The sequence below is a fragment of the Amblyomma mixtum genome, chromosome 10 (genome assembly GCF_055824585.1).
Source record: "Amblyomma mixtum isolate Tamu chromosome 10, ASM5582458v1, whole genome shotgun sequence".
Classification (NCBI taxonomy): Eukaryota; Metazoa; Arthropoda; class Arachnida; order Ixodida; family Ixodidae; genus Amblyomma; species Amblyomma mixtum.
The window spans coordinates 1,588,833-1,615,693 of record NC_143021.1 but is presented as its reverse complement, the minus strand read 5'-3'; the positions used below and the strand labels follow the sequence as shown (position 1 = coordinate 1,615,693).

The 26,861-nt window shown below is 52.0% G+C and overlaps 1 protein-coding gene across 5 annotated transcripts in view; it reads right to left on the bottom strand.

The window, feature by feature from the left end:
• Positions 1-26,861, bottom strand: part of LOC149324977 (protein 5NUC-like) — a 263,653-nt gene that overhangs the window by 169,379 nt on the left and 67,413 nt on the right. For 3 of the 5 annotated variants that reach the window (XM_089563646.1, XM_089563643.1, XM_089563645.1), the window contains 2 exons: positions 14,543-14,759; positions 7,394-7,594 (listed from right to left, as the gene is read on the bottom strand). In XM_089563646.1, the coding sequence (XP_089419772.1) occupies positions 7,394-7,594; positions 14,543-14,759 (418 nt within the window). The remainder of the gene's footprint in view (positions 1-7,393; positions 7,595-14,542; positions 14,760-26,861) is intronic. The other 2 variants (XM_089563647.1, XM_089563648.1) reach the window with 2 other exon arrangements.

Sequence of the window (26,861 nt, the reverse complement as noted above, 5' to 3'; positions counted from 1 at the left end):
CCATAATATCGGGCTAGCGCTTCCGCTCGTGCCAGGCGCCGACCATTATGGTCTTCATGTGACATGTTTGCTGGAAGAGGCCGCACGTGGAGGGCACGTCTCCACAGTTCCGGGATGCGAAACCTGTCTTCCATTGGAGGGGTGTGTTGGATATGGAGTCGAGCAAGAAGGCGGCGACCCGACTCCGTTAGCGACAAGCGCGTGTACTGGTTTGTAAGGTGCGCCTCCCGGAGTTCCCGGAAAGTATTCACCACCCCAAGAGCCATAAGCCGGCTGTTTGAAGTAGTGATGGGGAGGTCAAGGGCACGTTTAACAATTTTGCGAAGGATGACCTCAAGGGCATCCTCCTCTTGTTTCCGTAGGTGGAGATAAGGAGTCGAATAGAGAATTCGACTGGTTACAAAGGCGTTTGCCAGCCGCAAGGCATCCTTACTTCGTAACCCTCCGCGTTCGTTGGAAACCCGGCGGACCATGCGGCCCACCTGGTCCCCCACCTTACGGAGTTTGGCCAATGTAGTGTCTGGCCGCCTGTGTTTGTGGATGTAGAGTCCGAGTACCCGTATCTCATCACTTTCGCGTATGGGACCACTCTCAAGAGAGAGAGATATTTTAGTTGTGCACTTCTGTGAGGGGCGGAGGTGCACAAATTCCGATTTTTGAGGGGAACATTGAAGACCGCAGCGGCGGGCGTAGCGGTCTACTATCGTCGCCGCTGTTTGCAGGCTGGTTTCAATGTCTCCTGTGCTGCCCTGCGTGGCCCACAGTGATGTCATCGGCGTACAGGGCGTGCTGCACGCCGGCGACACCACTCAGCTGGGCCGGCAGGTGCATCATGGCCAGATTGAAGAGCAGCGGGGAAAGTACCGCGCCTTGAGGGGTTCCCCGCGTGCCGAGTAGGTAAGGACCATGGTCTCTATCTTGAATTCGAATGTAGGATTGACGATCTATTAAAAATTGGCTTATGTATTGGAATGTATTGAGGCCAAAGTCGGTGTGACTTAGGTTAGTGAGTATGATCTCATGTGTTACATTGTCAAATGCCCCTTTAAGATCCAAGGCGAGTACTACCAGGTCATTATGGGGGCATTCGAGGGGGTCAAGGACTTTCCGATTGAGTTGCAGGAGGACATCCTGTGCGGATCTGTGTGGGCGGAATCCGAACATGGTGCTCGCAAAGACTTGTTTGTTTTCAAGATATGTAGATAACCGATCCCGCACCATCGTCTCCATTAGTTTGCCCACACATGAGGTGAGAGAGATGGGGCGGAGGTTATCTGTGTCAATTGGTTTGCCAGCTTTAGGAATAAAAGTGACCAAAGCCGTTTTCCATTCGATTGGCAGGGGGGTGTCCCCGCGCCAAATCGCATTGACGTATTCCAGGAGGGACTGGTATGCCAAGTCGGGCAGGTTCGTCAAAAGCTTGACGGTGACCTTATCCCGTCCTGGCGCAGTGCCCCGTTTCATTTTGGCGAGAGCCGCCCGCAGATCATGGAGCTGGAAAGGTTGATCCAGCTCCGTGTTCTCTCTGCCTGCATAAGAGTACGCAGATCCACGGGGGTCTTGGGCTGTACACAGATACTGGTCCCGAAGTTTCTGTGCCAGTTGAGTCGTGTTGCCAGAAAAAGCGTGCAGGGCTCGGTGCAAATGTTTTTGTGTTTCGGTTCGTGTTTGTGTTGGGTCGATTAGGGCTCGAAAGAGACGCCACGTGTTTCGGCTGGACATTTGTCGCGCGGCCGTGTTGCATCTATCTACCCAGTTGGAGTCGGCGAGTTGGGCCGTGTACTCTGCCGCTTTCTGGGTAAGCTCGGCAATTCGAGCTTTAAGCTTTCTATTGTGTTTCTGGCGTCGCCAACGGCGGACGAGGCTGCGACGGGCTTCCCAGAGGTGTAGAAGGTGGTTATCCACGTCCGTGACCGCCTCGCGAGGAAAGGTGTGCCAGCAGCTGTTGGGACCATGCTGTGTAGCCTTGCGCGGAAATGGGTGTATTATCAAGTGAGTTAAAATTTTGCCTGAATTTCGTCCAATCTGGGATATGGGCTTGTGTTCTGGGACGCTTGAGGGGGCGTGTGCGTAGTGTAGTGTTAATGATGCAGTGGTCGCTACCGAGGGTCTCCTCGGTGTTGAGCCAGTCTGCGTGTCGTATGTTGCGAGTGAAGGTTAAGTCCGGACACGTATCCCGTGTCACGGAATTTCCTAGCCGGGTTGGGTGGACAGGGTCCGTGTGGAGGGTGAGGTCCAACGTGGACGCAAGCTCCGCCAGCTTACGCCCGCGCGACTCCTTGCGATACCCCCACTGCTGACTGCGAGCGTTAAAGTCGCCCACAATCAGCAGGGGATCGCGGCCCGCTACCCTTAGCGCGCGGCTAAAGAGGTCCGCAAAAGTCACTCGCTTTAGTTTGGGAGAGCAGTACACGTTGAGTATATGCAACAGTGGGTCCCTGCGGCGGACTGGTAGGAGGGTCACCATTACATAAGAGTACTCTAGTTGGAGGTCGAGATCCACTAGGTTGGCTGTGTAGTCTTTGTGAACGAGAAGACAAGACGCGGGATCCTGTTGGAACGTCGTGTAATTTGAAATTGTGGCGCCCAGGCCTGGCTCTTGGAGGGCAACCACGGCTGGTAAGGACTCGAAAGTTTCAAGGTAGAGGCGGAAATTGGCCGGCTTAGTGCGGTCCTTAAAGCCTCTACAGTTCCACTGTGTTATTGAAGTTGACATGGCCGAATTGGATATGGCGGAACTCCTTTGATTAAGGTGTCTCGCCATGATTTAAAATTCTTGGGGGGGGGGGGGGAGGAGGAGGGATTGGCTGCCTCAGAGCCAGCTACTTGCGCCATCAAGGGGGTGATGACGGAAGGAGCGGGGCAGCTGTCCTCATTGTCCGAATCAATAATCAGACGGTTTGAATTTTGAAGGGCGGGATACGTGTCCCCGTTTTGCGCTCTCATGTCTTTCACGTTTACGTGAAGCACAAGCCCGTGGACTCCTGTACCAGTAGGGGACCACCCTGGAAGATTTTGTGTGTGTGTGTGTGTGTAATAAAGTTGTTTCCATCCATCCATCCTCCGTCTTGCGCTGGAACTCACCGCTTCACGCCCGCTAACGGAGTTCCAGATTCGTGGACACTGGCCGCGGAGATCATCGGCGGTGAGGGCCTGCCGGGCCCTCTTGCGGTTCTAGCAAGTGCCAGGCCTGCAGGACAGGCTGTGACTTTGCCGAAGCCTGATCGCTTCCTTTCCTCTATCACCTTTTTATCTCCTCATCCCATTCCCCCAGTGCAGCGTAGCAAACTGGTTTCATCTACCGGTCACCTTCCCCACCTTTCCGCCTCCTCCTTCCTTTTGAGAAATTTTCCCCCACTGCCCATTTCATTGTCCAGTATCGCATAGGTCAAGACGTGTAGAATGAGTGAAAGTGCGTAGAATGTGTTTGCACAGCGGTGAATGAGCTTCCCCTTTCATGAAATAATGTTCATAGTGGTCAGACCGGGCGTTGTATTGATATTCAGCTTAGGGAATGTCTTCTCTGACTTTCGGAATCAGCCTATTCCCATCTGAAGGAGCACTGCCAGGACAGCGGGAAGGAAAACGAGAAAGTGTGCAGACCTTTAATGGCAAACACGCCCATTTTATTTCGTCATAGAGGTAAGACAAAAAGGCAGTTAATGGACGCGTACCGTAGTCGAAAGAGACAGGATGAATGCATTTAGTCATCCCGCGTTATTGCTAGTCAGTAAAGAGATTGCTTTCCTGGACAACATGCGATTTGTTTTCGTGTCTTTTGGTTGCCTCGGTCGTCCTTCTTTCGAGGTGTGGGGCTTCTAGCCACTGACCTATGATGTGGCCCTAAGATTGTACTGTGGTCATGTGCGCTGGAACTTTTAGGTCATGTGATTGTAGTGATAAATATGTTTTTTTTTTTCAGAATAACAAATGTTGCGAGTCAGCGCTTGGCAGTGAGTTTCCTCGTCCTCGGTGCTTTGTCCGTTCGCGCTGTTTCTACCCAAAACGAACTCAAAATGCAACTGCATTTTCCGTCTACGTACCGCACCTGTGTTTCGTGCCTTCACCAGATTTTGCACAATTTTGCTGGCGTTACTAGTGTCGCAGTCATTTCCCAATGCTCTGGAATATTGCCATATTACTGCCTGCTGCATAGCCGTTACATCGTCTTTTTGGCTACGTTTCCCTTCAACACTTTCTCGTGGAAATTACGGTAAAAAATAATAAAGCCCTTCAAGATTTTTTCTCTCACTGTGTCTGTTCGTGGCTTTTTTGAGCAGTGTACACGTTCCACGTGGGCCAGAATGCGACAGTTTGCACATACCTGTGCGCAAACGCGGGTGCTCTCTATACAGAGAGCCTGGTCAAATGTTTAGCGGAATCCGCCAAGGTGGACTAGATTTGTAATCACGGAGGAGCGGTGGTGCCGGGTTCGAACCCCGGACCGGGACGAATTTTTCTTTAACTGCGAAGTTTTCTGAGACAGCTGATAGTTTTCCTTAGTAGCCTGCTGCGCTTGGGTGGAGGACGTCCATGAGTAATTCCTGCCTTTTTACAAATATACTCCACCTTGGGGGATTCCCCAGAACATTTGACCAACAGTGTTCCCACTTCGAGTTATTGATCAGTTCGCTCTCGCCCTACCATAAGCTTGCCGTCCCGGTTAGCTCATTTGGTAGAGCGACTGCTCCGGTGAAGCGGTGGTCCCGGGTTCGAACCCCGGACCGGGACGAACTTTTCTTTAACTGCGAAGTTTTCTGAGACAGCTGATAGTTTTCCTTAGTAGCCTGCTGCGCTTTGGTGGAGGACGTCCATGAGTAATTCCTGCCTTTTTACAAATATACTCCACCTTGGGGGATTCCCCAGAACATTTGACCAACAGTGTTCCCACTTCGAGTTATTGATCAGTTCGCTCTCGCCCTACCATAAGCTTGCCGTCCCGGTTAGCTCATTTGGTAGAGCGACTGCTCCGGTGAAGCGGTGGTCCCGGGTTCGAACCCCGGACCGGGACGAATTTTTCTTTAACTGCGAAGTTTTCTGAGACAGCTGATAGTTTTCCTTAGTAGCCTGCTGCGCTTGGGTGGAGGACGTCCATGAGTAATTCCTGCCGTTTTACAAATCTACTCCACCTTGGGGGATTCCCCAGAACATTTGACCAACAGTGTTCCCACTTCGAGTTATTGATCAGTTCGCTCTCGCCCTACCATAAGCTTGCCGTCCCGGTTAGCTCATTTGGTAGAGCGACTGCTCCGGTGAAGCGGTGGTCCCGGGTTCGAACCCCGGACCGGGACGAATTTTTCTTTAACTGCGAAGTTTTCTGAGACAGCTGATAGTTTTCCTTAGTAGCCTGCTGCGCTTGGGTGGAGGACGTCCATGAGTAATTCCTGCCTTTTTACAAATATACTCCACCTTGGGGGATTCCCCAGAACATTTGACCAACAGTGTTCCCACTTCGAGTTATTGATCAGTTCGCTCTCGCCCTACCATAAGCTTGCCGTCCCGGTTAGCTCATTTGGTAGAGCGACTGCTCCGGTGAAGCGGTGGTCCCGGGTTCGAACCCCGGACCGGGACGAATTTTTCTTTAACTGCGAAGTTTTCTGAGACAGCTGATAGTTTTCCTTAGTAGCCTGCTGCGCTTGGGTGGAGGACGTCCATGAGTAATTCCTGCCTTTTTACAAATATACTCCACCTTGGGGGATTCCCCAGAACATTTGACCAACAGTGTTCCCACTTCGAGTTATTGATCAGTTCGCTCTCGCCCTACCATAAGCTTGCCGTCCCGGTTAGCTCATTTGGTAGAGCGACTGCTCCGGTGAAGCGGTGGTCCCGGGTTCGAACCCCGGACCGGGACGAATTTTTCTTTAACTGCGAAGTTTTCTGAGACAGCTGATAGTTTTCCTTAGTAGCCTGCTGCGCTTGGGTGGAGGACGTCCATGAGTAATTCCTGCCTTTTTACAAATCTACTCCACCTTGGGGGATTCCCCAGAACATTTGACCAACAGTGTTCCCACTTCGAGTTATTGATCAGTTCGCTCTCGCCCTACCATAAGCTTGCCGTCCCGGTTAGCTCATTTGGTAGAGCGACTGCTCCGGTGAAGCGGTGGTCCCGGGTTCGAACCCCGTACCGGGACGAATTTTTCTTTAACTGCGAAGTTTTCTGAGACAGCTGATAGTTTTCCTTAGTAGCCTGCTGCGCTTGGGTGGAGGACGTCCATGAGTAATTCCTGCCTTTTTACAAATCTACTCCACCTTGGGGGATTCCCCAGAACATTTGACCAACAGTGTTCCCACTTCGAGTTATTGATCAGTTCGCTCTCGCCCTACCATAAGCTTGCCGTCCCGGTTAGCTCATTTGGTAGAGCGACTGCTCCGGTGAAGCGGTGGTCCCGGGTTCGAACCCCGGACCGGGACGAATTTTTCTTTAACTGCGAAGTTTTCTGAGACAGCTGATAGTTTTCCTTAGTAGCCTGCTGCGCTTGGGTGGAGGACGTCCATGAGTAATTCCTGCCTTTTTACAAATCTACTCCACCTTGGGGGATTCCCCAGAACATTTGACCAACAGTGTTCCCACTTCGAGTTATTGATCAGTTCGCTCTCGCCCTACCATAAGCTTGCCGTCCCGGTTAGCTCATTTGGTAGAGCGACTGCTCCGGTGAAGCGGTGGTCCCGGGTTCGAACCCCGGACCGGGACGAATTTTTCTTTAACTGCGAAGTTTTCTGAGACAGCTGATAGTTTTCCTTAGTAGCCTGCTGCGCTTGGGTGGAGGACGTCCATGAGTAATTCCTGCCTTTTTACAAATCTACTCCACCTTGGGGGATTCCCCAGAACATTTGACCAACAGTGTTCCCACTTCGAGTTATTGATCAGTTCGCTCTCGCCCTACCATAAGCTTGCCGTCCCGGTTAGCTCATTTGGTAGAGCGACTGCTCCGGTGAAGCGGTGGTGCCGGGTTCGAACCCCGGACCGGGACGAATTTTTCTTTAACTGCGAAGTTTTCTGAGACAGCTGATAGTTTTCCTTAGTAGCCTGCTGCGCTTGGGTGGAGGACGTCCATGAGTAATTCCTGCCTTTTTACAAATCTACTCCACCTTGGGGGATTCCCCAGAACATTTGACCAACAGTGTTCCCACTTCGAGTTATTGATCAGTTCGCTCTCGCCCTACCATAAGCTTGCCGTCCCGGTTAGCTCATTTGGTAGAGCGACTGCTCCGGTGAAGCGGTGGTCCCGGGTTCGAACCCCGGACCGGGACGAATTTTTCTTTAACTGCGAAGTTTTCTGAGAAAGCTGTATAGCTTTCCTTTGTAGCCGGATGGCTGCTGGACATCAATGAGTAATTACTCCCTTATTAAAGCGAGCCTGTATAGTGGCACGGCAATTGGGGCGCTGCTCACCGTCGACGGTCGGCCCCGAGTAGAGGAAGGTGTGCGTGTGTCCCCCGACGACGAGGCTGACCTCGGGCACACGCTCGCAGATCTCCACGTCTCGCGGCACGCCCGAGTGGCCCAGGGCGATGATGACGCGGACGCCGTCGCGCCGCAGCCGCTGGGCCTCGCGCTGGATGCAGGCCACCTCGTCCGTGAAGCGGACCCGGCCTGCGGAGAACAACGGAGAGAGAATTACTCAGCGATGTGCCGTTGGTCCGGCATGCTCAAGGGCAGGACGCAGGATGAGAAGTGGTCGGGGTAACTAGCAACTGAAGCTTATTCGAAAGAACGTGGTCCAGTAAAAGTGTGCGCCTCCCCAAACCGTACCGCAGCCAAACAAGGTCAACGTCCATGATACCATTCAGGCAAAATAGCCTCGAAAACTAACGATAAACAAGTGCAAAAGGCACAAAGAAAAATTGGCTTAAGCTGTGCCTCAAGGATATGACGCGATAGCGCTAATGAGTTAATATATGCGGGATTGCTCATTCTCAAACTCCTATGCTCCTGGGAGTCCTGGTTAAGGGATGCGCCACTGCCCTGCGATGCAGCTGCTCCCATCGGTGGGTGTTGTGCCTCCCAGGTTGCTCTTCCCGAGCAAAATTAATTTAACAGCCACCTTGCCAGGGTGGTGAGCTTGCTCACAACCCGGTGGGTGCGTTGTGATGACCTCACAAGGTCATGTGATCTACGTTGCTTCTTCGAGGGTGGCTGCCTGGGCCACCCTACGAAGGTCAGGTGGCACACACGGGGATTCCCGGCTTCACCTAGCAGTGTGAAGCTATCGCTTCAAAATGCGCTCCTATCTCGTCATGAACCGAATCTCCTTATCTAGAAGAGCCACAGAAGGCTCATTAACGCATGTGTCTAGTCCAGGCTTGTTCTTGTATTCCGCTTCTCCCTTTCTAGCCTAGACTTTCCCCTCCCGATGGCAGTAGCCGTTTTCAGCTCGGGGTAGCACCGTTGGCATTTCCTGCAATGCTTTGGGCGATTGGCGCCACTGTCTGAATTCAAGGACAAAAAGTGCTGACGCAGCCTCATGTTTGACCATCGACCCGTGTGGCCGACGCAAACTCTGCCGCATCGCAGCAAGAACTAGTGCTCCACCTCATGGCACAGTGCCCGCACTGGTGCTCATGCTGTGGGGTACTACAAGCAGCCCTGCTCTGACCATCCCCCACTCGCCTACACACAGTTGAGATAATTTGCAGGGGGCTGAAGAAACGACTCGGATGCCTTGCTTGCCACCACCTTCTTCAAGTTGTGGACCAGCTTGAGCACACAAGGCATAACTTCTAGCGGATCTTGGTCCAAAGGAGCCGTCTGTTCCTCAGCTTCCACATCAGCGATTGCCTGAACAGAGGTAGTGAAGAGCCCGACTGTTGTAACTCAACCACTTGGCCCTGAAAACTCTCCGCTGCCTTCTGCTGGCAGTACTTCACAAGCGCTGATCTCGAACAGTTCACAGCTATGCCTCTCTTGAATAGTTTACAAGGTAAGTTCTTGGGTGAGTTGGTAACGACATTTCATATCTACAGCGCGATAAACGGGACAGAATGACACGAAACATTTTGTTTCTCTTTGTTTGTTTTGTTTCTCTGCTTCTTATCTTGTCCCGTTTATCGCACTGTAGATGTGGAATCTCTTGATTAGCTTTGGGTGGTACGAAAAAATTGATAGGATGGCCCAATCGGTGCGCGGCATATAGGCCCGGCGCACATGGTCATTTTCATTATAATAAAGTTGCAAATATAAAAACTATATGATCTGTCCGTGCTCCTGTTCAAGGGTGAACTTTAAGGATTGTGCGCATTGCTTAGACACGTAGCACGTCCCCCGCGAGTCTGCCTGGTATTGGTTCGCGGTCTACCTTCAAAAGGATTAAAAATCATCAACATATCTGAACACTTTTTTAACACCAAGATAGGGGACGTCAAGTTGATGCTGCAAATGGCGGTCAAACCTAGCCAGCTGATTCCCCAGGACGGGCACGACACATGAGTCAGTGCGAATGCCCTGCTTTCGGGTGTTATGATCGAGATCTCCCCCCCCCCAGCCAAAGTGGATTAGCGCGCCGACTCCCTCGACCGAGGTGACCACGGCGACGGCCGAAGGCGGCGAAGGCACATGTCCCATGTGCGGCCACTTGCACAGCGTGGGAACGGACATCACTCGGGCAACGACCTGAAGACCCAGGCTCCTTCCTGCCTAAGTGGATTAGCGCGCGGACTCCCTCGACCGGGGTGACCACGGCGCAAGGCACAAGCCCCATGCGCGGCCACTTGCACAGCGTGGGAACGGACACCACTCGGGCAACGACCTGAAGACCCGGGATCCTTCCTGCCTAAGTGGATTAGCGCGCGGACTCCCTCGACCGGGGTGACCACGGCGCAAGGCACAAGCCCCACGCGCGGCCACTTGCACAGCGTGGGAACGGACATCACTCGGGCAACGACCTGAAGACCCAGGCTCCTTCCTGCCTAAGTGGATTAGCGCGCGGACTCCCTCGACCGGGGTGACCACGGCGCAAGGCACAAGCCCCATGCGCGGCCACTTGCACATAGTGGGAACGGACACCACTCGGGCAACGACCTGCAGACCTGGGCTCCTTCCTGCCCCAGTGAATTAGCGCGCGGACTCCCTCGACCGGGGTGACCACAGCGCAAGGCACAAGCCCCATGCGCGGCCACTTGCACATAGTGGGAACGGACACCACTCGGGCAACGACCTGCAGACCCGGGCTCCTTCCTGCCCCAGTGGATTAGCGCGCGGGCTCCCTCGACCGGGGAGACCAAGGCGGAAGGCACAAGCCCCATGCGCAGCCACTTGCACAGCGTGGGAACGGACACCACTCGGGCAACGACCTGCAGACCCGGGCTCCTTCCTGCCTGGCTGGATTAGCGCGCGGACTCCCTCGACCGCGGTGACCACGGCGCAAGGCACAAGCCCCACGCGCGGCCACTTGCACAGCGTGGGAACGGACACCACTCGGGCAAAAACCTGCAGACCCGGGCTCCTTCCTGCCTGGCTGGATTAGCGCGCGGACTTCCTCGACCGGGGTGACCACGGCGCAAGGCACAAGCCCCACGCGCGGCCACTTGCACCGCGTGGGAACGGACACCACTCGGGCAACGACCTGCAGACCCGGGCTCCTTCCTGCCTGGCTGGATTAGCGCGTGGACTCCCTCGACCTCGGTGACCACGGCGGAAGGCACAAGCCCCACGCGCGGCCACTTGCACGGCGTGGGAACGGACACCACTCGGGCAACGACCTGCAGACCCGGGCTCCTTCCTGCCTGGCTGGATTAGCGCGCGGACTCCCTCGACCGAGGTGACCACGGCGACGAAGGCCGAAGGCGGCGAAGGCACATGTCCCATGTGCGGCCACTTGCACAGCGTGGGAACGGACACCACTCGGGCAACGACCTGAAGACCCAGGCTCCTTCCTGCCTAAGTGGATTAGCGCGCGGACTCCCTCGACCGGGGTGACCACGGCGCAAGGCACAAGCCCCATGCGCGGCCACTTGCACATAGTGGGAACGGACACCACTCGGGCAACGACCTGCAGACCTGGGCTCCTTCCTGCCCCAGTGAATTAGCGCGCGGACTCCCTCGACCGGGGTGACCACAGCGCAAGGCACAAGCCCCATGCGCGGCCACTTGCACATAGTGGGAACGGACACCACTCGGGCAACGACCTGCAGACCCGGGCTCCTTCCTGCCCCAGTGGATTAGCGCGCGGGCTCCCTCGACCGGGGAGACCAAGGCGGAAGGCACAAGCCCCATGCGCAGCCACTTGCACAGCGTGGGAACGGACACCACTCGGGCAACGACCTGCAGACCCGGGCTCCTTCCTGCCTGGCTGTATTAGCGCGCGGACTCCCTCGACCGCGGTGACCACGGCGCAAGGCACAAGCCCCACGCGCGGCCACTTGCACAGCGTGGGAACGGACACCACTCGGGCAAAAACCTGCAGACCCGGGCTCCTTCCTGCCTGGCTGGATTAGCGCGCGGACTTCCTCGACCGGGGTGACCACGGCGCAAGGCACAAGCCCCACGCGCGGCCACTTGCACCGCGTGGGAACGGACACCACTCGGGCAACGACCTGCAGACCCGGGCTCCTTCCTGCCTGGCTGGATTAGCGCGTGGACTCCCTCGACCTCGGTGACCACGGCGGAAGGCACAAGCCCCACGCGCGGCCACTTGCACGGCGTGGGAACGGACACCACTCGGGCAACGACCTGCAGACCCGGGCTCCTTCCTGCCTGGCTGGATTAGCGCGCGGACTCCCTCGACCGAGGTGACCACGGCGACGAAGGCCGAAGGCGGCGAAGGCACATGTCCCATGTGCGGCCACTTGCACAGCGTGGGAACGGACACCACTCGGGCAACGACCTGAAGACCCAGGCTCCTTCCTGCCTAAGTGGATTAGCGCGCGGACTCCCTCGACCGGGGTGACCACGGCGCAAGGCACAAGCCCCACGCGCGGCCACTTGCACAGCGTGGGAACGGACACACTAGGGCAGCGACCTGAAGACCCGGGCTCCTTCCTGCCTGGCTGGATTAGCGCGCGGACTCCCTCGACCGGGGTGACCACGGCGCAAGGCACAATCCCCACAGCGTGGGAACGGACACCACTCGGGCAACGACCTGCAGACCCGGGCTCCTTCCTGCCTGGCTGGATTAGCGCGCGGACTCCCTCGACCGCGGTGACCACGACGGAAGGCACAAGCCCCACACGCGGCCACTTGCACAGCGTGAGAACGGACACCACTCGGGCAACGACCTGCAGACCCGGGCTCCTTCCTGCCTGGCTGGATTAGCGCGCGGACTCCCTCGACCGGGGTGACCACGGCGCAAGGCACAAGCCCCACGCGCGGCCACTTGCACAGCGTGGGAACGGACACCACTCGGGCAACGACCTGCAGACCCGGGCTCCTTCCTGCCTGGCTGGATTAGCGCGCGGACTCCCTCGACCGGGGTGACCACGGCGCAAGGCACAAGCCCCACGCGCGGCCACTTGCACAGCGTGGGAACGGACACCACTCGGGCAACGACCTGCAGACCCGGGCCCCTTCCTCCCTGGCTGGATTAGCGCGCGGACTCCCTCGACCGCGGTGACCACGGCAGTCGTGTAAGCAGCCGTCATGTAGTACAGCGCTCAGGCGTACACTCGAAGGCGGATTTCCACCTGCTGCGGCGATATTTCATAATCAGCGCTTTCAATGGCGAATTAAAAGCGCAGTCTTTAATGAGGAACTATAAAGCGCAGTATTTACGCCCTCAAACAGTAAGCGCCGGCGCTAATCCGGCGCGGACGGGCGGACGGACGGACGGACGGACGGATGGGTGGGTGGATGGATGGATGGGTGGTGGCAATTGCCACCATGCTCAGCTTTTATTTCTTTTATTTTTGTCCAACTGTGTTGTCAATTCTCATTAACATTGGCCCTCTTCTTTACCTACGGTTTCCTACACTTCTAACCTTATGCCACATCTCTGCTTTTGAGCCACCAATCCTCCAATCGCTTTTTGCTAACTTCCACCACAGATTTATTTACATGACCATTGTTATCTTTAAACCCTAGGGTATCCGGAATAGTGACTGTGTCTGCATCGACATCCGGATGGATACCATCACATTTGAGTATAAGGTGTTCAATTGTTTCCACATATCGACCACACACTGCCCATGTGTCATCTTCTTCGTTAAATTTCTTTTTGTAGCTGCGCGTTCTAAGACACCCGGACCTAGCTTGAAAACGTAGGGCACTGGCTCTTGAGTTATCATAGAAAAATTCTTTCCTGATCTGCCTTTTCCAGTATCGATATAGTTCTGCACTATATTTCTTTTCCATTGAAATCATCCAATTTTTATCTTCCGTGTTTTTAACCTGTCGTTTCATGCTCTTTCTTTCTCCGTCCTCATGACCGGCATACTTACTGGTTAGTTTTCTAGTTCTGCTCCGCCACTGTGAGTCAACGCTCTTTCTGTATAAATATTTAAATACCTTAGCTGCCCACCCGTTATCGTCCAATTTCATCAGGCGCTCTTCATATAGTATTTTACTCTTAGCTTCCCGTGCCTCGAACGATGCCCAGCCCATATCTCCTTGCACTGCCTTGTTCCCTTCAGTTCCCTTGTTCCCGACCAGTGGCGCCGCGGCGGGCCCACGGAGAACTAGGCCCAAGACGCCGTTTCTGTGCGATGTAGTGGGTCGCACCTTGTGCGTGGCTTATCAACCGGCCGTGGTTGGACATTGGAGGCAAGGACTTTAGGGGTGAGAGAAGGCAGAGTGGCTGACTGGGATCGGTACAGGCGCGAAGGCCGAGCGTCCAACGGCCTCGTGAAAGCTTGCCTCGACTACACTTTGGAGACACCGCTCATGCTCGACATCTGTCTATCCCGCGAGAACATTACGACCCCTCTTACGTCGACGAAGACTTCGGAGACCTCACTGCAGTGCATGACAAAACTTCACTTTCAAATATTTGATCGGTCCTCTCACTGTGCACCTCGGGTGCACACACTGGGCGCTGCCAGTGCGTTCGCGCTTGAAGCTCCGCTTGCCTCCAAAGGCAAGCGGATCGTGCTTATGTAATGCTTTATTGTAGGCGACAATTTAAAGACTTGCATGCGCTCAAATTGATGACACCGTAAACTAATACTTACACGCCACAGGAAACAATAATGTTTGCACCTCGTTCACACTGGGCACCTAAGTCAGTCCTAAACGCGGACGGAAACCATACAGAGAGAATTCGCGGACCAATAGAGGCGCAAATCCTGTCGTTAAAGGCATTACTGCATTTAAAAGCCGTTATGTGTCCTTGTGAAGCCTGGTAGTGTCCTGGTGAAGGAGGAAAACTGGTTCCACGGCAGCTGCAATCACGTGGAAAGGAACAAACCTGTGCGCGCCAGTTGCAGCCAAGTGGAACAGAGGCTTAGCGTCGAGCCAGCTGCCGCGTATGTTGTCTGTAGGAACACCATGTGCGAAGGATACACACAATCTGTGGTAGCGCACCTGCGCTGCGTTGGTGTTTTGAGAAAGAAAACCAGCAGTTAATCCCTTTTTTACGCCATGCGAATAACAGCAGCACATGCCGTGGCTTACCGGGTCGGGCGAGGTAGGTGGTGTTGGGCGTGACGTAACCAACGATCCCGATCTTCGTGCCTCCGCGCTCGATCGTCATGGACGGCCTCGGCTGCAGGCCCCTGAGGGCTGGCTCGTCGCTGAAGTCCACGTTGCAACCAAGGATCGGCACCCGGCTCCCGCGCAAAAGGGGCTCCACGCCGTCGGCGCCGTTGTCGAACTCGTGGTTGCCCAGCGTCTGCGAGCGGCGTTTGCGGGGTCTCCTTGCATCCGCTGAGAAGGAGCGAGCGCGCCGTGCCCACGCTGTTTTCCGTGGCATCGGCATGACGATGCCAAGCCATGTTTTACTCAAGGCCAGGGACTGCTTTCAATTTTACGCATTCTGCATTTCGTCTTTGTGCACAGCCAATTATCTTATTGCCGGGAAGCATGGGGTGGTACATATAAATTATACCTAGATCCTCTTTCTCGCCTTCAAAAACGAGCTATTCGCATGATAACTTATTCAAATAGTGCATACCCCAGTAGGCCACTCTTTCAGCAGTTTCGTATCTTACCCCTATCAATGGCATATAAACTGAAGATAGCTGAAATAGTAAACAATGTAATAAAATCTAACAGCCCCCTGCCCTTTAGTTTATTTAGATTACCAATGAAACAAACAAGAGCTGCAACTCACAATCTATTTAATTTACCACCTTGTTATAATATGTTCGGCCGGAGACTCCTAAAATACAGCGCAGCCCATGTGTGGAATGAAATCCCAAATAAAGTTAAAGAAAAAATAACTTTTCGGCATCTTTAAAACACTCCATGGAAATGTAGGAATGAATTGAATTGCGTGTGTTAATCTTGAAGTTTTTTTATTTACACGGTCTGCAGTAATATTGTGCTCGTTTAGTGTTTGTACTCCTCACTAGCCGTAAAGGCTATGGGTCCAACCAACTGTTTGTGTACTGTTTCTTAGAATAAATAAAGAAAGATTTTTAAAAATGCTACATCTATTCCTTCGTCCCAAAACCTGCTCAACACCGAAGTCTTTTTTGCTTGGTTTTGGAGGTATTTGGGGGCATTTTGCATCAAACAGAAGGGTAAAGACTGCGTAACAGACCCTTCAATCAAACTGTATCAGAATGAAGACAAGTTTTTGGTTTCCACATGTGTGTGATGTGACAGTTTGAAACTATAAAAGGAGTGTCATTTTTTTTTTTTTCAAAATAAAGTTAGTCGCGAGTCTGCGCTTGTTGTGTTATCTTCTTGTCCATGTCTTTTTGTGCGCAGTACCGGTGGCTACCTCAAACGCCAAACTGAAGGCGTTGGGAGTGGTAAACTCCTATCAGGAGTTGCGGGAGGCCCACCTCGTGAACCAATACACGCGGCTATCGCAGACGGTTCCTGGGCGCCGCCTGCTAAACCGCTTACACGTCCAACACACATTCATACCAGAGGGGACGGAGAACATCCCGGTGCTGTGGCGCCACATGCTCTTGGTCGCTCCGCTCCCGCGTAACATGGACATGGCTTCACATGAAGGCAGACAAGCGCGGGTTCGCACGCTTGAGAGGCAGTATGGATATAGAGAGGGCGTCTACTACGTGGACATCACAGGGCCGTCGCCCACGCGATTCTTCACGGCTGCCGTAGTCCATCGGGGAATGAATGTCGATGGGCTATCTTTTAGGGCCCCAAATTCAACACGATTGGAGGAAGTCGCAATAGCTCTCGCTGCCGCCGATCCAAAATCGAGAACAGTTATCACAGACTCTCGCCGGGCCTGTGAACATTATCTTGCAGGCGAAATATCCCCTCTTGCCTCCCAAATTTTAAGACGCGCTCCCGCCGATCCAACTCGCACAAAAGTGATCTGGGCTCCTGGCACCAGGGTCTACGAGGCAATGAGGCCGCTGATGCGGCCGCCCGAGCGCTCACACACCGGGCTCCTCATCCTAGCTCTCCTGGCTCAGAAGCTCATAAACCGCTTCTGCGGTACTGCGAAATCCTAATTCATTATTGCGACAGCCACCGTCTCTACCCAGTACCTGCCAAGGGGCTGAGTAAGGCGGAGGAGCGAAATCTGCGGCGCCTGCAGACAGGAACTCTTCTCTGTCCTGCCATAGCAAAACACTTCGATGCGAACACAGATGGGCGCTGCCCGCACTGTGGAGAGATCTGCGATATCTTTCACATGGTGTGGGCATGTACTCAGAATCCACACCTTCCCCCTTCCCCCACCCCCACCCGAGAGGCATGGGAGACTGCCCTCCTCAACTGCTCCACACTGGAGTCTCAAATGGCTCTAGTAAAGCGGGCGCGAGACGGGGCCTCGTCGTGCGGTGTCCCGGACTAAGGATACTGACCATGTAGCAGGGTTTTTTGACCTTCAAACTCTCTTTGCATATTAAAGTTTTCCACCACCACCACCCCCTTGTATTTACCATGATTGACCGACTAGCCCAACAACGTACGCTCTTAAATTCAGTACTTGAAAGCAAGAAGTGTTAACTCCTACGAAAAAGCTTGAAGCCTACATCAAAATTTAAAACTACTGCTTCTTGCGTACTGGAGCGCCTTGCCTGAATTTCATAAAAAATGCCGGACCTCCGTTACCGTAAGGGACCATAGCTTATCTTCAGGTTGGTTGGTTTATGGGCTTTAACGTCCCAAAGCGACTCAGGCTATGAGAGACCGGGAATTTCGACCACCTGGGGTTCTTTAACGTGCATTGACATCGCACATTGCACGGGCCTCTAGAATTTCTCCTCCAAAGAAATTCAACCGCCGCGGCCGGGATCGAACCCGCGTCTTTCGGGGCAGCAGCCGAGCACCATAACCACTGAGCCACCGCGGCGGCTTCCTATAGCTTATCTTCGCTATAGCCAGTCAGGTCTTGGTGATCTTCTCATCCACCTGACTGTTAACCGCAACACACTTATTGGTGACCAACTTGCTGAAGCTTTTAATAACTCTTTTTTGCTTTTGTGGCAAGCGGCGAGCATGATGCAAACTACCTTGAGGTCCATCGAATTTTGGTAACGCAGGACGAACCTGCTGATTAATACTATTGTGAGACATTCCAGCGGCTAAAAAAGACAGGGACGAAGGTAGACGAGACAGGACGAACGCCGGACTTCAACTGAGGTTTATTTCACAAACAGCGCTAATATACAAAAGGGGGCGCAAGGAAAAGTAATCCGTGACAAGATTAACCTATAATCAAAAAAAATGCAGAAGGCTCCTTTGCCATGCCACTCATGTTTGCCACATCGGCGCACCTACTATTTATCGCCTACCTGGCTGAATCCACCCGTTTGCCTTCAGGTAATCTATTTCTTTTTTGAGTAGCGCCACAGAAGGGCTGCTGACGCAGTTTTCTTTATCATTGAAAATACTGAACGCTTCAAAAATTTCTCGGCTCTTTTCAGTCTTAAACCTGCGCATCACACTTGCCCTTTCTAGAAACGCCTTGCATGCTGGCTTGTGTGAGCAACGGCGAATGTGGTCAGCTAGGTGACCTCCGCCAGAGGTGACCTCCGCCACTACCAACCAACCAGACCAACTTTCGACGCTTGATGACATACCGCTGATTAAGACGAGTGACCTGGCTGCGGAGACTGAGTTGCCACAGCTGTCGGACCAAAATGCAGTTGCTATTTATTGATCGCCTGCCATATAGAAAAGATAAAGCAATGGGTGCAATCTGCCGTTTTCGGAAACAGGGTGACCGAGACAACTGGCGGCTGTGCAGAAAGCACCTGAAGAAAAGTGACGTTAACATCTTCATGCCAAAAAAAATAAAAAATGCGACACAACAGGCCCACGACTTACGTTTTCAGGCAAAGAACTAGATCAAACAGAACAACTTTGAGTACGTTTGCCACTCAAGTGGTCGAATTCCGGTCAGGAATGATGCCGGGGAGACGGTCATTGTCGTCTCAAATCGTATGGAGCTTGAGAAAGTCAGTTACGTTCACATGGTACGGCAGGCTCTAACACCGAAGCCTACCTACTCCCACAGCCCTCCAAAAATTACTTTGAAAAACAGTTCCTGAAATTTCTGCCGACAAAACAAGACACACCTCTGTGTGAGCAATGTGGACGAGATGTCACAGTAAATCGCATTTTATTTTCGTGCACAGAAGTCGAACGGCTGCATTTTACAATGAACAAATTCCTATGCACCCCAATTTACTTTCAGGAGATAATCCATTTGTAGATATTTCATCTGTTTTTAGTTTGCTGAAAGAGTCAGCGGTCGTAGACGTCAATACGTTTCATTAAAAATTTTGACTTGGTCAGTGACCCTATGTTTTATTAAACAAACTATCATATCACAAAAAATGTCAGTTCTAAAAATTGTTACCGTGTCCTTAAACGTGTTTTGAGATCCACCTCCTCCATTTCCTTAGGCCTGAGGAAAAGGCTGAGGTCCTTATCCGATTTGTTGGTCTTCTCGGAGACCTTTTCCGGGCAAGGACTGTCGCTGAAGACGCCCGATTCTTGAAAGAAATTCCACCATGCGTGTGGCGCATGATGGTCGGTGTTGCTTATGCGCCTTAAACCCAATACAGTACAAAGTGCTTCTTGTGTACATTAGCACTGAAGTCAGCGATCAGCAGTGTGTACCGTGCTTTGCTCATTGCCGACTCCAAGACATCATGGAGGCTTTTGACGATCTGGTCATCATGGCTGGAAGTAGCCGCGTTGACGTGTGCCTCCTTCACTTTGTACCTACGCTTACTTATGTCATCCTCTCGTTAATTGATCTGCGTTGCCAGCTATATCCAGACTGATGAGAGATCCTACCCCTACTTCTCGTCTGTCCGCTAATCCACACAGTACGTGCCCACCCCCTAGCACTGTATGCGTCTTACCTGTCCTCAGTTAATACAGGTCCGTTCCACAGAGAGCACTGCTAGACCAGCCTCACTGGATAACGTTGAGCGTTAAACGTTGGCATAAAACCTTTTTTTGCGTTAGGAATCCCTATGCACTTTGCAGTGCTTACAGCGTGTCGGAAGAAATAAGTTCGGCTCATGTCAGCACCATTAGTAGGGCATGCAGTGAGGAAAAGCCGACGAGAAGCGCCGTTTTTTTCTTTTTATCTTTCGTGTAACGTCTAACCGGATGCCAATAACCGGTTACATATACTTGAAACTTTGTTTCAAGTATATGTAACCGGGTGTAACTTTGAATTGTAATTTCTGTAATTTTGTATAATTTTTGTGGTTGTTATTTTGTAACTTCTAAATTGTAATTCCTGTAATTGTGTTTAAATTAATGTTATTACAATTTTGCAATTTGTAATTTTTGTGTAATTTTGCCTTTACGTTTGATTTTTACGCGTTACAAAGTGTTACAGTTGTGTCAGAAAATAGGTTCTGTTCATGCTTCCTTTATTTCGTTAGTATTACTGCCACGTTTTTCTTTTTTTCTTTTTTTTTCTTTCTTTTTTTAAGTTTTGCCGGTATGCTGTTATGTTGTCTGCATATTTTCCCTGTACAAGTTATATCTATTTTTGGGGAGGCGAGAGCTCGTCAAGCTACACCCCTAGCTTTTTCTCTCTGCCTCCCTCATCCTTGTGATGAAAAATAAAGGCATTATTATAATTGCGAGGCCGCTATAGCGAGCGGAAGGCCGCGCCGCAGAAAACTCTCCCTGAAGGCGCGCGCGGCTGTGAGCGCAGCTGAACCCAGCGACCTTGGCGAAGCGTTCCGAGAATTCCAAACCGCGCGAGAAGACAGGGGGACGCATTCGTCACAAGTTTCGTAGGAGGTTATATAAGACAGTGTGCTTCTTGGTCAGGCGCCGCGCAGCGATGTAGACAGGCACCGGCTTTCGGAAAGTCATGACTGACGCCACGACTGACGCCAAATTGCAACTGGGGTTTATTGCAACAAGCCTGCCTTTTTGTACTACAACCAAGCCGTATCCACAAATGCATCAACGCTGGCAGTTCATGCGAACACTGGCAACACAGTATGGCTGATTACTACTGAATCTACCCTAAGCAAAGCTTGAGGTGCCAACTTCTTTTCTGGCCAGCAGAAGCGATAACAACATCAACCAAAGCAAAAAACAATGCACTGGGCCATGACAAGTCTACACCAACAAATTATGAAACGCGTGGTCAAACCGATAACGAGCAAGAAACGAACGGCTGTGTGATAAAACCGCGTGAAAGAAGACAAATAGATGACCAACAATAACCCGAAAAAAAAAACATGACCAACAATAACAATAAGGGGGGGTGAAGTCTGAAGATTCAGCGCCTGGCGTCAAGCGATAAAAACTGAAGATCATTACTGAAGAACAGTCGTCTTAGCGTCAAAGATTCTAAAGAAAAAAAAACGACTTTTCTAGGTTTTTCGTAGATCACAGATTTCCCTTGGTTTCCTGCTCTTATTTGGTCCTTTCTTTTGGTGTTTTGCATATTTTTTTTAGAATCTGATTGTTCCCGTGGGTGTTTAAAGTTTGCACAGCTTCCACCGTCTCCAACGTGTCGGCACGGTGAGGCCCTAATGAAGAGTCGTCCGAGGGCAAGGCGAGCAGCTACGGTTGCTTGCTTTGCGCTAATGTTCCACACGCCAGTGGTGCCACGCCGGTCGTTTAGCCTTCCTCAGCTCTTCCACCCTCAACGGCGTTAGGGCTGTCAGGAGCCGACGCCGACCACTGGCAGAGGGGCGCGACTTCTCAGCAGTCGCGTTCGTAAAAAAAAAACCAAGACATAGGTGCTTTGACGACTCTCACCGATAAGGAGCCACGCACACTGCTACCAAGTGCGCAGAATGACACTCCATATCTCGACGACCGCATAAAAGTCCCACTATCGCCTGCAGTCAACGTGTGCGGCTATTAAGTCATCGCCGCTGCTTACAACCTAAGCGCCGCCGTACCTCTTCTTGCACAAACATGCCGCCAAGGTGACGCTCACAGCTGTTCTCGCTTCGTGCCAAGTTACTGCAGTCCCGTACAAACTAATCTTCACCTCACGGTCACATCGATGCCGTTGAAGCGCGGTATTGCGCCCGCCATTTAATCAGTCTTGATGAAGTTATGGCACTCCACTGTTCACGCTCTCTGTTCTTACTCCTCTGCTTCCAGTCGCGTGCTTCGGTGAATCATGAGCCCCTGGCTTGCTCCACGAGAAAACGCCGCATCAGACAAAACTTGCTCCCAAGTCAGTCGAGGGGTGAGATCAGCACTGAAATGGCCATTCAACACCTCAATATTAGCATTTCTGCAAGCGTAACAGCGCAAATTGCACCAGCGTCTAGCCAGAGACACTGATGTAGAGTGCGCTGACCCTAGCTCCCTTCCCGCTGTCCATCTCTTCGTGCGCGGAGTGCACCCACGCGAAACAGCAAGCGTGAATCAGGAAAGCGGATGCAGATCCACCGACAGAAGAAATGCAGGGCTGGACAGAGCAAAGGAAAAACGCTAGCGCTACTCGAAAATTAAAACCCGAGCATTTCAAATGTTGCGCTGCTTGGGCAAAAATGGCTGTGTTAGAGAGACAAACAGAGACGTTAAGTGCAATATAGCAACTGAGGTTTTATTCTAGAACATTGGAACGAAGAAAACAAGTACACATGACTACGTTTCGACGATAAAAACCATCAGCTCCCGCCGCGGTGGCTCAGTAGTTACGGCGCTCGGCTGCTGACCCGAAAGACACGGGTTCGATCCCGGCCGCGGCAGCCGAATTTCGATGGAGGCGAAATTCTAGAGGCCCGTGTACTGTGCGATGTCACTACACGTTAAAAAACCCCAGGTTATGGTTTTTGAGGAAAGGAAATGCCGCAGGTGGTCTAAATTTCCGGAGCCCTTCACTACGGCGTCCCTCAGCCTGAGTTCCTTTGAGACGTTAAACTCTGAAAACCAAACCAAAACAATCAGCTATGATAGCAACAACCGACCAAACTAACCAACCAAAGGTTTCGTTCCCCTACACTCATAATCAAAATTAGTCCCGTGGGATCAATCGCAGCTGTTAGTCCCCGTGAGCAGCGTGAAAGCAACCCGCCGCTGTGGCTCAGTGGTTACGGCGCTCGGCTGCTGACCCGAAAGACGCGGGTTCGATCCCGGCTGCGGCGGCTGCATTTCTTGAAGGCGAAATTCTAGAGGCCCGTGTGCTGTGCGATGTCAGAGCACGTTAAAGAACCCCAGGTGGTCGAAATTTCCGGAGCCCTTCACTACGCCGTCTCTCATAGCCTCAGCCGCTTCGGGACGTTAAACCCCACTAAGCCAAACCAAACCGAAAGCAGCCACTGCGAGCGCGTGCGTGCCGTGTGCAGACTTCACGGGCCAAATGCTTAGTCCTTGGCCTGAAAAGGACAGAGTAAGGAACCAACGCCAGAATTTGCTCCCCCTGGTTCGTCGTTACTCCTCGTACATGACGGCGCCCTTCGAAGCAGGACCCCTCGCTTCTGACTGATTTCGTCTTTGCTGCTGCCTTTCAGAGCGTTCACAGGAGTAAATGGGGTACCCGCCTATCGCTTCGTCTCATCTGGCCTATAACAAAATGTATGAGGGATAAATTGGCTTTAATTTTCATTTAGGGAGACGATTCTGCCGCTGCTAGGCATAAGAGGTGCGTCAGATTGCCAACAACAAAAAAAATTCATGGCGACGGTTTGGTTTGGCTGGTTTGGTTTATGGGGTTTGACGTCCCAAAGCGACTAAGGCTATGAGAGACGCCGTAGTGGAGGGCTCCGGAAATTTCGGCCACCTGGGGTTCTTTAACGTGCACTGACATCGCACAGTACACGGGCCTCTAGAATTTCTCCTCCAAAGAAATTCAACCGCCGCGGCCGGGATCGAACCCGCGTCTTTCGGGGCAGCAGCCGAGCACCATAACCACTGAGCCACCGCGGCGGCTTCCTATAGCTTATCTTCGCTATAGCCAGTCAGGTCTTGGTGATAATCTCATCCACCTTACTGTTAACCGCAACACACTTATTGGTGACCAACTTGCTGAAGCTTTTAATAACTAACTAAATTCCATCCCACTTGAAGCATCACTATAAGATCCCTTTAATTGAGGAGGAGGTAAACTTTATTAAACAAGAGGTCTTAGGCGCGAGTTGGGGTGACGTTCCCCTCCCCGCGGTGGGCTCTTCTTCTAGGCCGGACGCCAGGTGGCCGACCGAAGATGTCGTTCGGCGACCTCTTCGGCTCGCTGTGACTCGAAGCTGAACCTCCGGGTCCGAGCTGAGCAGCGCGGCCTCCCACTGAGATTGGGTAAAGAGCTGCAGACTCTGCGATGGCTTGTACATGAGTATAGGATGTGCGGTGTGTCTGCCTTTTGGAGCCCACAGAGAGAACATACGGGGCTGTACTGCTCCGGGAACCATATATGGAGTACATGTAAGGATTAAATAAAGTGTCTGCTTGGAGCTGCCGCCAACTGACTTGTTGTGTTTTACTCAGAGATTTATGTGGTTCTGGGAAGATTTGTCTTTCTTTCTTGAAGTGGGTAGTAATTTCTTTGTAGGTTGTCACTCGCTCCTTGGCCGATCTGAGCTCGGGGTAGCGCACCTCCCGGTTAACCACGAATCCTCGGGCAAATTGGCGCGCCGCCTGGTTTCCATGATGGTCCGAATGGGCGGGGACCCAGATCAATGTGATCTGGCGGGTATTGGAGATTTTTTGTAAGATTTTGATGGCTGCGGAGTGGGCCCTTCCTTTTGCAAAATTTCGAATTGCTGTTTCGCAGTCGCTGATGATGTATTTGGCAGTGGTGGAGGTAATGGCTAAAGCTATAGCAGCTTCTTCGACCACCTCCGGAAATTTTGTTTTATCGATTGTCGCCGATGCAAGGGAAGAACCTCGATGGTCCACAACTGCCAGAGAAAAGGCGTCTGCAGTGAAGCGGCAGGTTGCGGTCTTTGCCTGCCGCTTCACTGCTCTGAATGCACAAAAGAAAATCAGGAAGTGTGTAAACCCATGTTTCATAAGTGCCGAACTTTCAAAAGAAGCAAGGACCGAACCACGAGGGAAATAATTGAGGCCCAAAGGATATCAGCTCTGGGTCACCTTTGCGTCAGCATCCCTTCTCTTGCGCTATCTGAAAAAGAACGGGCGTACTTGGCAAAGCGCGCGACACGTCATTAGGTTTTTTTTCAAAAAAATTTTTTTGCCGCATTTTACCAGTTTTCCGCCTTCGCGCATCTTGCCTTATGTATATATACATGTATTTTCCATGAATAAATTTAGTTGTAAGTCAGGGCTGTGTGTGTCTTTTCTATCTGTGTCCCTGTCTTTTGCGCTGTTTTAAAGAATCATGGTTCACCAACTAGCCTGCACGTCTACCCTTGTAAGCATCATAATAAAGTCCGAGGTTTCGTCAACCGGGCAGGGAGCTCGCCTCTTCATGCGGGGGTTTACGAGAGACGGCCTGACCTCTTTTCATGATATTACCCACCATTACACCTTGGGCAGGCGAGTTTATCCCCTTCCGGCTAAAACGTTGTCCAAAGCACAAGAAACCCCGTGGAGACGGCTTCAGACGCGCTCCCTGACGAACCCCGCGCTACTGTCGCTCATGTACCCCTCTCAATACGAACCCCAATGTTTCCGCTGTGGCGAACGCGCCACTTACGGCCACATCTTATGGGACTGTAGGGAAGAGCCGCCTCCGGCGGAGCTAGTACGAATCCCTTCTCTCGAGCAGTGGGAGGCGGTGCTGGCCAGCTCAGACCCGAAGACGCAAGTCCGGGCCGTCGAGTGGGTCAACAAGGTCGCCAATAGTCACGGACTAGCGGCCACCTAACACAGCCCTCCGGTCACCCAGCTCTTCTTGACGAAATACATGTTTTCCAATCCAATCCAATGCCATCCTAACAACCTGTCATCTCTTGCTTTTCATCTACTACGTCCTGTTTCGCGCTGCTCTAAGATAATCCATTCCAACTTGCCCAGTTTTCTGCTCTCGTTAACAGCCAGATGGCGCCACTAGTCTGCGCTTATCGTTGGGTCTGTTGGGTCTTTGTGTGCACGCTGAGCCGCGGTGACCATGCGCTGAACTAAAAGAGAGATTGTGAGATATGGCGCAAAGTACCTCAAAATAACCGCGTTTAGCGTACGGAACCTTGCATACGCACATGGTACGTCGACAGCGTCGCTTTAAGGTCTTTTCTGACCATACTCCACGAGCGGCGAGATGGTGGTCGGGAACGAGGCAGGATTTCGGCGGCGGCTGTTTTCGCTCGCTCTCGCCGCTGAATGACCAAGAGTGAATGAGCCATAAGGCCAGTGAGAGAGCCGCCGCTCTCTGTTATGCGCGAGAAAAAGGTTTCGTAGAACCGAAGCGACTAGCAGAAGTGCATGAACAATTACTACGAGTTTCAATACGTACCGAATGCGATTTGAAAGCCTTAGCGTCAAGCGAGTATAAATAGTTTCATTTCTGTAGGTGTTTGCAGCGCACACGAAACATGGACGGACAGAAAAGGGAACGAAACACAGCGCTGACTTCCAACTTAGCTTTATTGGAAAAATAAGCGACTTTTATACAAAATTTTTTAACATGTGACTCAGAAGATGTCAAAACGTCCTACTACATGTGCCATCTAAAATCACTGATACTATAGATAAACACCCTGAAAAAACATGAATGGAAAACACTGAAAGACACGTGCCGCTTAAACCAACGGCACGTGTCTTTTAAAGCTCAGTTGAAAGTCAGCGCTGTGTTTCGTTCCCTTTTCTGTCCGTCCGTGTTTCGTGTGCGCTGCAAACACCTACAGCATGAAAAACCAACTAGCCCAAGAAAAGACGATTCTAGTTTCATTTCCTTGCCGTTTTTTTATGATCTTACCTGATGTTGTTTAAGTACCGGCGACACTTAGCGAAACGGTCAACGGCAAATATTCTATTCCTTACCGCCGCTGCCCGCCAGTAAGAAAGAACAAGAAGTGGTCCACGGCCTTCTGTATTAGTTTTCAACAGGCCGCAATGTGCAGCTGCCAGTTGCTACAACTAAGACCACCTTATCCGCAAAAAAAAAAACGAAAAGAAAACAAGGCTTTGTGGTTGTCAAGTACCGGCCTGAATATACGCACGGTTCGACACTTTGTTTTTTGACGAAGAAACGCGATTCAAACCGTTGTGCGTATACTAAAGCCTTAGCTTAGCTTGTTGCAAAATCATATTATAACAACATACCCATAGTTTGCTCGGAACTGCAATACGTTTCGATAACTGCAAGCGTTAAACCCAAGCAATGTGTGTGCTTCGTCTATACGGCGTCTATTTTCAACTCTGGACCGTCTGGCCTCGTCATATCGGTGCTTGGTTCCCAATCCAAAGTTTGAGTGTTCGAATCCTTGTATATTGATTT